Below are 12,081 nucleotides of genomic sequence, written 5' to 3'. Positions count from 1 at the left end.
ACATGCTACAACTCAGATAAACAGTAACCAGTCATCATGAACCTTTCTCCATCATCGGAGCATCATCAGGCCTGACAACAAATCACAGCGCCACACAGACCTGATGGAAGCTTCTCCGTCACAGCGCACATCTCTGCACCCTCTGAGGCTGTTAGCCCACGTTAGCTGTGCTATTTATAGCCAACCAGAGCAGTTAAAGGTGGGGCGATGTCAGAAGAGATTTAGGGAGCAGCAAAAAGCCGTGACCTCCCACAGCTCCTGTGATCTGAGGGTGTGCATCAAGAAGGTCATGACAACGGCTGGATTTGTGTATATTTTATACATACAGTGGGGCAAAAAAGTATTTAGTCAGCCACAAATTGTGCAAGTTCTCCCACTTAAAAAGATGAGAGAGGCCTGTAATTTTCATCCTAGGTATAGGTAATTTATTTGCAAATTATGGTGGAAAATAAGTATTTGGTCAATAACAAAAGTTCATCTCAATACTTTGTTATATACCCTTTGTTGGCAATGACAGAGGTCAAACGTTTTCTGTAAGTCTTCACAAGGTTTTCACATCAAATCCTGTCTGTGTGTGAGTGGATATCAGTGTGGATAATCATTTGTGGAACAACAGAAGAATAAATATCATAATATGTAGTAATAGTGTGCTTCTTGTCCTGCTCTACTGGGACCAGAGCAGGTCTGCGGCTATGGAAAGACCCCCAGGGGTCAGAAGCCAGCTCGGACTCTTTAGTTTTCAGTCTGCAGGTGTTTGTGAGTGACAAGGGAGGACTTTACAACACAAATGCTCGGTACATCTTTTTACTGTCTGTGGGTTGCTGTCTTCGCAGAGCTGGTAGACGGTGGTAAAGACCATCTGGACTTTGAGGATGAAGTCTTCCACATGCTGACAGACCTCAGACCAGCCATCTGCTCCCTGTTTCCCTCCTGTCAGAACACGTATTCACTTATGATGAAAAAAAACATTGAAAAACAAAAACAATGTCATTCAAAAAACATTTCTGAAGTGAAATGCCACACACACACAGAGCAGAGCTTGAATGAAACACAGAGAGACCCAGAAGTAAGCTACTTGTACTCACGAGGCCTATTATGTGCAGAATCCCTCTCGCTTTCAGGTGATTTTGATTGAGTGTCCACACGTGGACGTTTAAGGACTAAAAAACGATATATTTTTCACTTTGCTGTGAGCAAATAATTTGGCGCTCTAGCTAACAGGAAGTCACTCAATTGTCACAAAGTAATTTAGCCTATGGGTAGGTCAAAAATCAAATGGGTGCGGCCATTGGCCTAATCATATCACCTGTGTTGGCTTTATGTTTTTGTGACCAAAAATGTGTTTGTTTCACATTTGCATTGATGTAATCAATAATTTTTCTAATTTAATTTAATACAAATAATAATAATAATTTTCGAAAAAAGAAAAAAAAAACATATTTCTTGGGGGTGCTTAGGCAATCCTGGGGGGTGCTTCAGCACCCCCTAGCTCCCCCCTGGTGCCGCTCCTGCTCCAGCCCATAGATATATAAACACTAGATGGCTCATGGGAGATTTTGTAGCGTAGCTCACCGGCCGCCATCTTGCTACAGTCAACAGCTATTCTGGTACGCGCTATGGTAGCTGTTGTAAGGTGAGTCATCTTCACAAAAATACTCTTAACTCGCTGAAATCTTGACTGATTTACAAACGGTTTGGTTTATTATAAACGTTATTAGCATGGCTATGATACAGGATGCTTGGACATGTTGAAATTGCAGCTTTTCTTTGTGTATGTGGTTGTATTTATTAGCTGGCTAATAACAAGAGGCTGTGAGTGAGACCTAGTATTACAAAGTTGACCCAGCAACTTTACACCAGTGGGAGTAGCAGAACTGCTCTTTCTTTTCAACATAACTTAAGTTACACTTGATTTCTTCCAAGTGGTTTGGCTTGTTAACAACATCTTACATTTAGATACATTATGATACAGGAAATTGCTGGCTTTGTGTTTACAGAAGTATCTGGCTATGCCTGACGCACCCTACGGATACTCTAATCACCGTAAGTCTGGAAACAAGAACCCGTGGAGTCACCTTTCACGTGTAAGATATGACAATATTATGACTATAATTAGGATAATCGTTAATTACTGAGTGGATGTATGTACATTACAAGTCCTGCTACACAGGATCAGTGGGGCTATGTGAGATAATAGTATTTCAAGATTGATGTTGACCCAGCCTCTTTAGAATATGTTGCTACCATTTCTTTACACAATTATTTAATGTTTCTTTTGGACACCTTTTTTATAGCTCTTAATGTGGTTGTCATTCTTAAAGTATACATAATTACATACATAAAATTACCCCAAAAAAATGATAATTTAGGTGTGTATTTTTGTCCTTACCCTTAATGTTAAAGGAAAGAAGGGCTTAAAATGTTGACAATAATTTATATATCTGGCTACCTTTCTCACTTTTTTAAGGTTTCCCAAAACCGGAGAGAGGAGGAGGCAGTGGGGCAGTTTTGTTTCCTCTGGCAGTGAGCACTTCAGGAGTGAGGACTTTGACAGGACGGGGCAGACTGTCCGGCTTAAAGATGGTGTTATGCCAACAATATTCAACTTCCCAGCTCATCTTCAAAGGGTATGTGTATCATTGGCCAACAAGAATTCAAGGTGTATAAGATTGATATATAAATATGTGATTAAATGTCACACTTTAGTTTTTCTTTCTGCAAGTTTAGGAATAAATAATGTGTTGTGTATTACAGCACATTTTAAACACTCAAAATGTCTTTAATTATGTTTGTTTTAGCCGGAAGTAACAAGAAGCACAACCACTTCAAGAAGAGCGGAAGATGAACCTCAGCCTAATGTTGTGAGTATTCTGAGATGGTCATTGATTTCAGGAGGGTGAGGAAGTCTCCTCTACCCCTGTGCATTCTGGGAGAGGATGTGGCTGTTGTGGAGGACTACAAGTACCTGGGAGTGCACTTAGACAACGGACTGAACTGGAGGATCAACACTGACGCTGTGTAAAGAAGGGGATGAGCAGACTCTATTTTCTGAGGAAGAATATCTGATTTCATCTGTCAGATGAACATCTGGCGGTGAAGATAACTTCCTCCTAGCACTAGGCTAGGGGCCTGTCATGTTTATAAACGTTTAAATAGCAGCACGTGTAATACTCCTAGCCAGGGCCGCCCCTCCCTACAGGCCAATCACGCAAGCTGCATGGGGCCCCGCGTTGCCCAGAGGGCCTCAGCTGCTGTGAGCAGTTCTCCGCGCACCCCTCGCGAGACTGAGAGGTGACAAGGGGAGCAGAGCTCTAGCTCTGAAGGGGAGCACGTCTGTAACCCAACACCGTTGCAATGAATCGACATCTGACCAATCACAGCTTTGATATGGCCACTAGTGCAGGTGAAGAGATGTCGGTGAAAAGATAGTTTCAGTCCGGCGCAAGCAAGAGGGGGAAAAAAAAAAAACATGAAGAAACTAGAGCATCACTCGAAGGTGGGTTATTGTATGAGTCAAATTTACAACTTGCGAATGTTGTATAAGTCAACTTGCCAATTGCCAAATTAAAACATCAGCTGCAATTCACGACATGAAGAAGGCAGTCTCTGCATAGCATATAGGCTAATGGAGATGCAGTTATTTCCAGCATTCTTTGTTTACCATTCATTCAAGCATGTTATGCCTTTTATCTGCTAATGTACAGGAGGAAGAGTGACAAACTCTGTCTAGTTGGCTTACATAACAGTTAAAGTTTACAGCCTAAAAAACATGGAGCATTTTTTCCCCTTGTATTCATTTTTACGCCAATTTGCACATTTCATGGTGATGCTCAGCCTCTCCCCTTAACTCCTAACAGTCATCATGTCAACCACAACACAGAGAAATACTGATAGGAATGTGTGTGTAGTTGTTGATACATTGCTGACAGAGGGAACTACATTTGAATACAGATTTAAGAAATATCAGTTTTTGAGCATGTCATAAGCATGTTTTGTCTTGACTATATTATAATAAAATAATATAGTATTTATATTATTGAATTGATCACCTCAGAACCTCCACCCTCTGCCAGCAGCCTTCAGCACCCACCTGCAGATTCTGGGTAGCTCAACAGTATATTAAAGCCCCCAACCTCCACCTGCAGACAGCTAACAACTCGGCACACATTCTCAAACTTCACTCCTCTGAACTCAGGTGGTTGAGCATGTTATTTCAATATGTAACAAGATCTTCTTTGTGTTTTTCTCCCGATGTACCAGATGATCTAATGCAGAAGCTGTGTACGGAGATCTTCCTCCCCATCCTCAGCTCCTCCTCCCTTCAAACTGAGAACACCCCCCCCAAATCAGTTTCTCCCCTAGCATTTAAATGGATATCTGAAGGATACAGACTTTAGTCTTTGTATTGTTCATAATGATCTCGATTAATCAGCACAAACAAATCTGATGGCCATCACTGAGACCCCTGCTGGCTCAAAGCAGGCTTTGCAGTGTGCTAATAATTAGAACATTAGGGACATGTATCCATCCTCACTGACTGTGTTCAATGTAGTCCCAAACTAGGAAAATAAAACGCACTTGGGTAAGATATCTATATGAATTTTAAAATACTAATTATAAATAGTATTTCCTCCCTACTTGCACTGGGGTGACGTGCAACACATACAAGTGAGTCCCTAAAATGACACATCACAATGGTAGTTTTCAAAATACATTACCATCATGATTATTTTATTATCAAAATGCATTACATCTCTTGCTTCTTAAACCTTTTGGAGGGGAACAATTGAATAGTTACTACTATAATCTGTGTAAAAATAAAACAAAGCAACATATGGTCTTTACAAACAAAGAGAATGTTGAGTCTGCTGTTTGATCAGACCTGATAATCAGCTTCCAACCGTATGACAGCCGGTCACTCGGACCCTAAAAAGAAATATCATGCGATATATTCAGTGTACTATATGTTCTCCATACAAGTCAATATCACATTTCTTTCTATACAAGTACACATGGTCATACATATTGTCCTGTTGTGTCTTTTAAGGTGCTGGTTAATTTTGGGTCAAAACTTTATTTTTTCAATCCGTCAAACATTCATGAAACATGAGTACCCTTCTGTGTTGGTGGGCTGTGGGTGTAGTAGTGGTGGTGGAGGGGGAGTCTCGGTCCTTGAAGTCTTCCAAACAGTTTTTAACTTCTTGTCCAAAATAAAAGTGTCAGAGTGAGGAGAGTCTGAGATCCTACTACGGCGCCAGGAGGAATGCCTCTTTGTTACGAGTCAGTTTGTGAGGACAACAGTGAAAAAGAAAAATACAGCATTCTATGGGAGGTAAGCAGCTCTCACAGGAGAACATAGCAGCTTTTTACCTTAACAACCCCCTCCGATATCACTTCACTGGTTTCCCACGGAATGCAAGGATTGGTCAGAAAAACATATATATATATTATATAAATTGAAAGAAATCTGCAGGATAAAAACAACCCAACATTTTATATAGAAATTAAGTTAGATTATTCTAATGTCTTCCTGCATCCCAACACTATGTATGATAGATAGGAACGTGGAGAACAATAAATGAGATTTAACCGATACAATGAGAGGATGAATGCAGCCAAATGTGGGCAACATAACTGGATTTCAAATTTATTGGAAAAAACAAGAATGCAGCACCATGAATCATAAGACCGGTATGTCTGAAGTACAATGTCAGAGGTCTACGGCAGTCCTCAACTCAAACAGTCCAGTGGGGATGAGAGGACAGAAGAGAACCAAAACAAAACATTGGAACCAACGGAGAACCTCGAGAGAAAAGGCTGAGAGAACAATCATATGGAATGATCCCATGCAGGGAGTCGCCTCCTCCCCCTCTCTAATGCATCTGTAGAACGGATGAATAACATGTCCTCTGTTTGCATCATGTCCCCCCCCCCTTCAAAATTAAACATCTTTACTGCAGCACAGACTCGGCCACTCGCCAAATCAAAAAATAACGAAAAAAATAAAACAACTCTTGCTTTCAGTTATGTATCTGAGCATTTATCATATGGCGACAGGTACGACTTTTTATGTACAGACATTTGTGTGGAGGTTTGAACTTCCCGACATTGGAGAGCCTGTTAGCACAGTCCAGCACATGAGGAACACCGGGGACCCTTTCAAGTTACATGTGATTTCTCTTGTTTTTCAGAATGTGTTGTCTTAAATCGCTTTCCCAGCGATTCCCAATGAAGTCCAAAGTCAGTGATTAGCTTTGTGCAGAATGTGGTCATTTGTTTTCTTCTGAAAATAAAGAAAGAAAGGACTGAAAATAATAAAAGGAGGAATTCGTAAAGAAGTCCTTGCTCCTCTTAGGTCTGTACATTTCTCCCCCCCCCCCCCCCCCACAAACTCAGAGCCCCAACCTCACTGCAGCTCCAGGGGTACACACACACACACACACACACACACACACACACACACACACACACACACACACACACACACACACACACACACACACACACACACACACACACACACACACACACACACACACACACACACACACACACACACACACACACACACACACACACACACACACACACACACACACACACACACACACACACCCCCCCCCTAAAAGCTTCCTGACTGTGTCCTAACTCCGGGCCCCTGAAGGGGAGAGTGCTGGAACTGACTGAGGCTCTGCCCCCGCTGTGGGTAGTGTGAGGGTCCGGGGGCCGACAGCAGCCTGGAGCTGGCCTGCCCTGCCTGGCCTGGGCTGCCCGCCTTTAGGGTGTGAGACAGCTGCTGCTGCTGCCCCCTGGAGGCCTGGGCGCCCGAGTCTATCTTAGTCTGCCTGGGGCCCGGGGTGGGGATCCCTGCCGGGCAGCTGCTGTTCAAAAGGCTCACTTTTAAGTGACCGCTGCCGTAGCCTCCGTCCACGCTGCTGCTGCCGCTCTGCTGGTTTAGAGCTAGAAGCCTGCAGTCTGAGGAGGAGGTGGGGGTGTGACTGGAGGAGGGAGGGTGGTCCTGGGACGCTGGAGGGTGAGAGGAGGAGAGGCGGGGGTAGAAGCTCTGGCCTGATGAGGGACTGTAGGAACCCCGGAATGGAAAGTTGGAGGTCTGCTGGAGGAAGGAGGGGCTGTCTGTCTGCCGCAGGCTTTCTGAGGACTACACACACACACACACACACACACACACACACACACACACACACACACACACACACACACACACACACACACACACACACACACACACACACACACACACACACACACACACACACACACACACACACACACACACACACACACACACACACACACACACACACACACACACACACACACACACACACTTTGAGGAACACTGGTGCATGCAATGCTGGTAAACGAGGGCATGATGAGAAATAGTCCCATTGTTACTTAATATATGAATGCCATTGGACAACTCAAGACCGTACCAGCAAGTAACGTGTGTTTACTAACTGAACGAAACACAAGCTGTGTACAATAAATAAATAATGATAAAAAATTAATAAACACATGAGTTTATGTAAATATATAAGTCAGAAAATGCTTATTAATTCCATATTTACATTTAACTGCTTCTATTATAATCTTATTGTGTGGATGCTTGCCCCACTGATTGAATGTTCATACCTGCTGAGAGTACACAGAGGGGCTGTTTCTGTGGGGGCTCGTCATGGGAGACACTGCCCCCACCTCATATCGATCTGCATCTGAAAAACAGAAAGGAGAATCAACCCAACATCTTTTTTTTATTTGTTTTTATTGTCGGTAAATCATAGTTGTGGCTTTGTGATCGAAGCCTGTCTGCAGGTGAGTTTCTAATCATACCAGATTCCTTTTCTGAGGAGCCTTCACTCCTCTTGTAGCCGCGCTCCATCTTAATGCTGCGCAGCACTCGCTCCAGAACGCCCTGACCTTCCCTCAGACGCTCTACATCAGTGGGCACCATCCTGGAAATAAACACAAATCCAAAGATTAGCTGCCAGCTCTGACCAGGACCAAACCCTGACCCCCATCACACACACTATAAACAGAGATCATTGTCCAGAGGTGTCCAGAGTTAGTCATTGACAAACACCCGAGTTATTCAAACTTATTTTGACAGAGAAAACAAAGCGAATGGTAAAAGTATAATCCAAACTGTTTTTATGTTGCCATGCTGTGCTGGTTTACATAAGATGTCCTGGGCCATGAGGGGCTGAGGTAATCCCCTGACTGCCAATGTGTGTATCAGCCATGTGGCCACACAGTAAGAAACTGTTTCCTTTAGTATGAAATTCAGAAACTTAAGTCATGAGTAGCTTCAGGCTGAACTGTAAACTGAATGTGATGCTTGGTCAAATAAATAACTGCAAAATGAAAAAATTATAATATCTGTATATATAATTTATATATAATCCTCACCACTGGTTGTTGTTGTCCCGGTGTCGGGGGGGGCGTGACGAGCCCTGCTGGTCTGGAGGACTGAGTTCCTCCATCTGCGGGGCAGAGGAGTGGGCTGAGAAGGAGCTGTGTGGGGAGGGCTGCAGGTGCTGGTGATGGGGATGAGGGGGATCCTGGCTGTAGTGGAGGCCGGGGCGGGTTGGGGTCCCACCCAGAGACGAGCTGCTGCCGGCGGGCTCCGAGTCACGGCCGCTGCCCTGCTTCCTCTTACGGTACTCCAGCAGAGACACCTGGTGCAGCAGAGGGGGGGTTGATGAATGGGTGTGTTGTGCAGGTTTCACACACAGCTGCAGTCACACACACTGATGCTGAAACACCCGATGAAACTGATGATGGGCCCCTTGCATGCACCACACCAGAGCACTCACCTGCTGTTCAACTATTCAATGAGAAAAAGAAAACACAGCGGGATCACCATGGAAATGACACTGTATGCATCTCTGTTTCTGTCCCACACGCACCTGCAGGTCGCTGTGTGTATTCTGAATGTTAGTAACATACAGCTTTGACGCAACAGCAGGCAACTGTAATGCACCACGCCATGATGCAACAACTACACAAACACTCATTTCAATGTCAACAGAAAGTTTGAGCACAAACACACAACGTATACACACACCTACACTGTTAACAATAAGAGCAGTCATCGGGGGGGTATGAAGAGGCAGGGGGATGCGATGATCGCCTCACATATTGACATGGATGGGTCTTTCTGAATCTGTGTATAATATTACACACAGACTGCAGAGTGCGAGGTCAGGGTATGAAACCACCGAGCACCACCTATCACTGACGTCTTCAGTGGACACACTACTGTAGGGATCCTGGTAGGGCTTTTTGAGCAGCTTTTTAAGCAGATATGAATTTAGTGTGCATATGTCCGCCCACGTCAATCAAACCAAACCTATAGTTTTGATGTAAAAATATCTCCAATGACTTGCCTGTTACAGTACCATACAACATAGAATAGGTAGTTACAATTTGAGTTGTAATTGAGAAACAAGTTAATCACACTTATTTTGAAGAGGAAAAAAAAGGGCAAATGGTGAGGAAGAATCCATACTGCCCATTATTAATTTCCTTCACAGTTTACTGACATATGGTCTGTTTTAATGTTGACCAGATGTGCCTGGTAACTAGCTTTCCTGGCTTTTAGAAACGTTTGAAGTGCACTTACTTTTAGCTTTACCCAAATATAATTCAAATAATAACTAATTTTTGATTATTTTCCACATGTCTGATCCAATGATCTGCCATGTGGCCACATAGTTTCATCTCAGCATTTACTGTGGGGTGAAGTAGGTTATTATAGCTGATAGAACCAGTTAGGCCTGGAATTGGTATTCAAATTGTAATGACCATAGTTTGTATTTGAAGACTTCAAATGTATTTGTCTGCTGTCTGGATAACCCAACTCTGGCTAAAGTCACTTTAAGCTCTTTTAATGCATAGTGGGCAACATTTTCTAAAATGCAACTATCAATCTAACCTTATTATAACTTATTTGACTAGTCTAATTGTCGCAGAGCATTTGATTATATACATAAAAGTAAAGTTGAAAAATGTATATTCATTATTTTAGCTGGTGAACATATATGCAAATCAATTGTAACTGCATGGCTAATTCAGAATTGAAATATTGTAGACTTTGACGATGATGAGTTCTAGGCCACATGCAGTCAACCATTGGTTTGTGTCCTCAGTTACAGGACAGTGTGTGTGTGTGTGTGTATGTGTGTGTGTGTGTGTGTGTGTGTGTGTGTGTGTGTGTGTGTGTGTGTGTGTGTGTGTGTGTGTGTGCATGCATGCGTGTGTCCAGCTGCATAAAGATTTCAGCTCAGTGTAATGTTACATTTGAGTGAAGACTGATCAATCGTGTGACAGCTAAAACATCCATTGCATGTCTTTTTGCTGTGAACCAAAGTGTAAGAGTAGTTGTTTGTGTCAGACGTGGATGGAGCATTGATCGGTTTGGATAGAGCCATGGATGAGATGGAGCAGATATCTCAACACCATGACGACAACTCATGAACCTTCAGCCTCTCGTGTTCAAGGCGATGGATGAACCTTAACACTTCAATGGACTTGACTGAGATGGCATAATGACTGCTGCTAAAAATATTTTCATAATTCGATGTAGATTTGAGAGAGGGAGGGAGGGGCATGGGGTGGGTGCTGTATGCAGATGCAAAGAAACAATATTTACATGCACACTTCTAAAGATGTAGTGGTAGGGAGAATATTCACCATATTTTGTACTGGCTTGTATTCACTTCTTACAGCTATAGCCTGGTAATCTGGCTTCCCTGTCAGCAGACTAATGGTATGCTGGTTGGCCCTCTGCCTTGGAAGAAAAGTGGAAGAGAGACTTGGCAAAAAGTGTCAAGGAGCAGCGTGGGGGAGGAAGGGAACTGAGGGAGAGGAGGGGGAGGGAGGGGGGGGTAGGGTCGAAGCTACAGAGTTGAAATCATTTCAGATATAAACATAAAATGGTTAAATATTTGTATTGCCTGTTGCTTTTTGGATTTGACCACCTGACATAAGGACCAATCGATATATATATATAAGACAGAGTCAACGAGCAAACACAGAGCAGGAAGCACATCATGATTGGCTCTTCAGTTTGCACACTCAAAGTCATTCGTGCTGCAGAAGAACAGATGAAACGCTGAGAAGCTACCTGACTGAAAAACATGTGTCACATTCTTATTAACGTGTTGAGAACTTGCCTTCTTCTTTTGTGGTGGGTTGCTGGTGTGAGGAGGCGTTCCACTGTCCGGGTAGCCCCCCCCGTAGTGAGACTCGCCGTAGGGGGACATGGAGCCGGGGCCTGCGTCTCCCAGCAGCCCCTGGCCGCTGATAGAGCTGTGGAAGGACTCTGCCGGGGAAAAGCCTCCCTCTGACTGGGAGAGGTGGCGCTCGGGGGCCACGGGGTTCCCCAGGTTTGCGTTGAGGGGCGAGCAGGTGTATATGAGGTTGAACTCTGTCCTGAAGGCCTGCTCCGTGTTTTGTTGTGAGGTAAGGTCTGAGGGACAGGACGCAGGATTCAGGGAAGAGGCCCCTACAGATGATTGGCCCTGGGAATCTGAAGGGCTCCAGGAAGGGAAAAGTCATCGGAGGTCACAGCCACAGGGCTCTCCAGGCTGGAGGGGAGGGACAGGTCCGGGAACTGAGGCGAGCTGAGGTCAAAGTCTGTCTGGAGACACGCTGCAGGTGGAGAGCAGAGAGGTGTAGGAGAGAGAGAGAGAGAGAGAGAGGAGAGAGAGAGAGAGAGAGAGATGAGAGAGAGATGAGAGAGAGAGAGAGAGAGAGAGAGAGAGAGAGAGAGAGAGAGAGAGAGAGAGAGAGAGAGAGAGAGAGAGAGAGAGAGAGAGAGAGAGAGGATACACACAGTGATTAGACACAGCTGAGAAACAAGCAGCTGGAAGTAGCATTTAGCCGTTAGCCTCGGCAGCTAGGAGTTAGCTGCAGAGAGATGGGAGCGTACCTCAGGAGAGATGGACTCGGGCCGGTAAACAGGAGAGGCCTCAGGGGAAGATATGTTCTAGAGAGAAAATCAAATGTTAAACGCACAAGATGTCTGCTAAATATTAAATAGTCTAACACTGCCTGTAA

The 12,081-nt window shown here is 44.1% G+C and overlaps 2 protein-coding genes across 2 annotated transcripts in view; one reads left to right on the top strand and one right to left on the bottom strand.

Annotated features, from left to right (window-relative positions):
* Positions 1–1,227: 1,227 nt before the first annotated feature.
* Positions 1,228–6,538, top strand: LOC307039304 (THAP domain-containing protein 6-like). The gene is made up of 5 exons (XM_079681216.1): positions 1,228–1,633; positions 1,998–2,084; positions 2,468–2,627; positions 2,799–2,861; positions 4,261–6,538. The coding sequence occupies exons 1-5, from the start codon at positions 1,617–1,619 to the stop codon at positions 4,267–4,269; spliced, it is 336 nt and encodes a 111-aa protein (XP_079537342.1). The 5' UTR covers positions 1,228–1,616; the 3' UTR covers positions 4,270–6,538.
* The window catches only part of setd5 (SET domain containing 5), a 49,784-nt gene continuing 43,323 nt past the window's right edge, over positions 5,621–12,081 (bottom strand). Inside the window, 9 exon segments of the mRNA XM_079684499.1 lie at positions 5,621–7,159; positions 7,654–7,733; positions 7,852–7,973; positions 8,428–8,696; positions 10,714–10,806; positions 11,196–11,557; positions 11,560–11,673; positions 11,854–11,872; positions 11,954–12,010. Coding sequence (XP_079540625.1) covers positions 6,623–7,159; positions 7,654–7,733; positions 7,852–7,973; positions 8,428–8,696; positions 10,714–10,806; positions 11,196–11,557; positions 11,560–11,673; positions 11,854–11,872; positions 11,954–12,010 — 1,653 coding nt within the window. The 3' untranslated portion in view covers positions 5,621–6,622.

Source organism: Notothenia rossii (genome assembly GCF_949606895.1).
Source record: "Notothenia rossii genome assembly, chromosome: 5".
Lineage (NCBI taxonomy): Eukaryota > Metazoa > Chordata > Actinopteri > Perciformes > Nototheniidae > Notothenia > Notothenia rossii.
The sequence above is the reverse complement of the archived record's forward strand: the minus strand, read 5'-3'. Positions and strand labels throughout refer to the sequence as shown.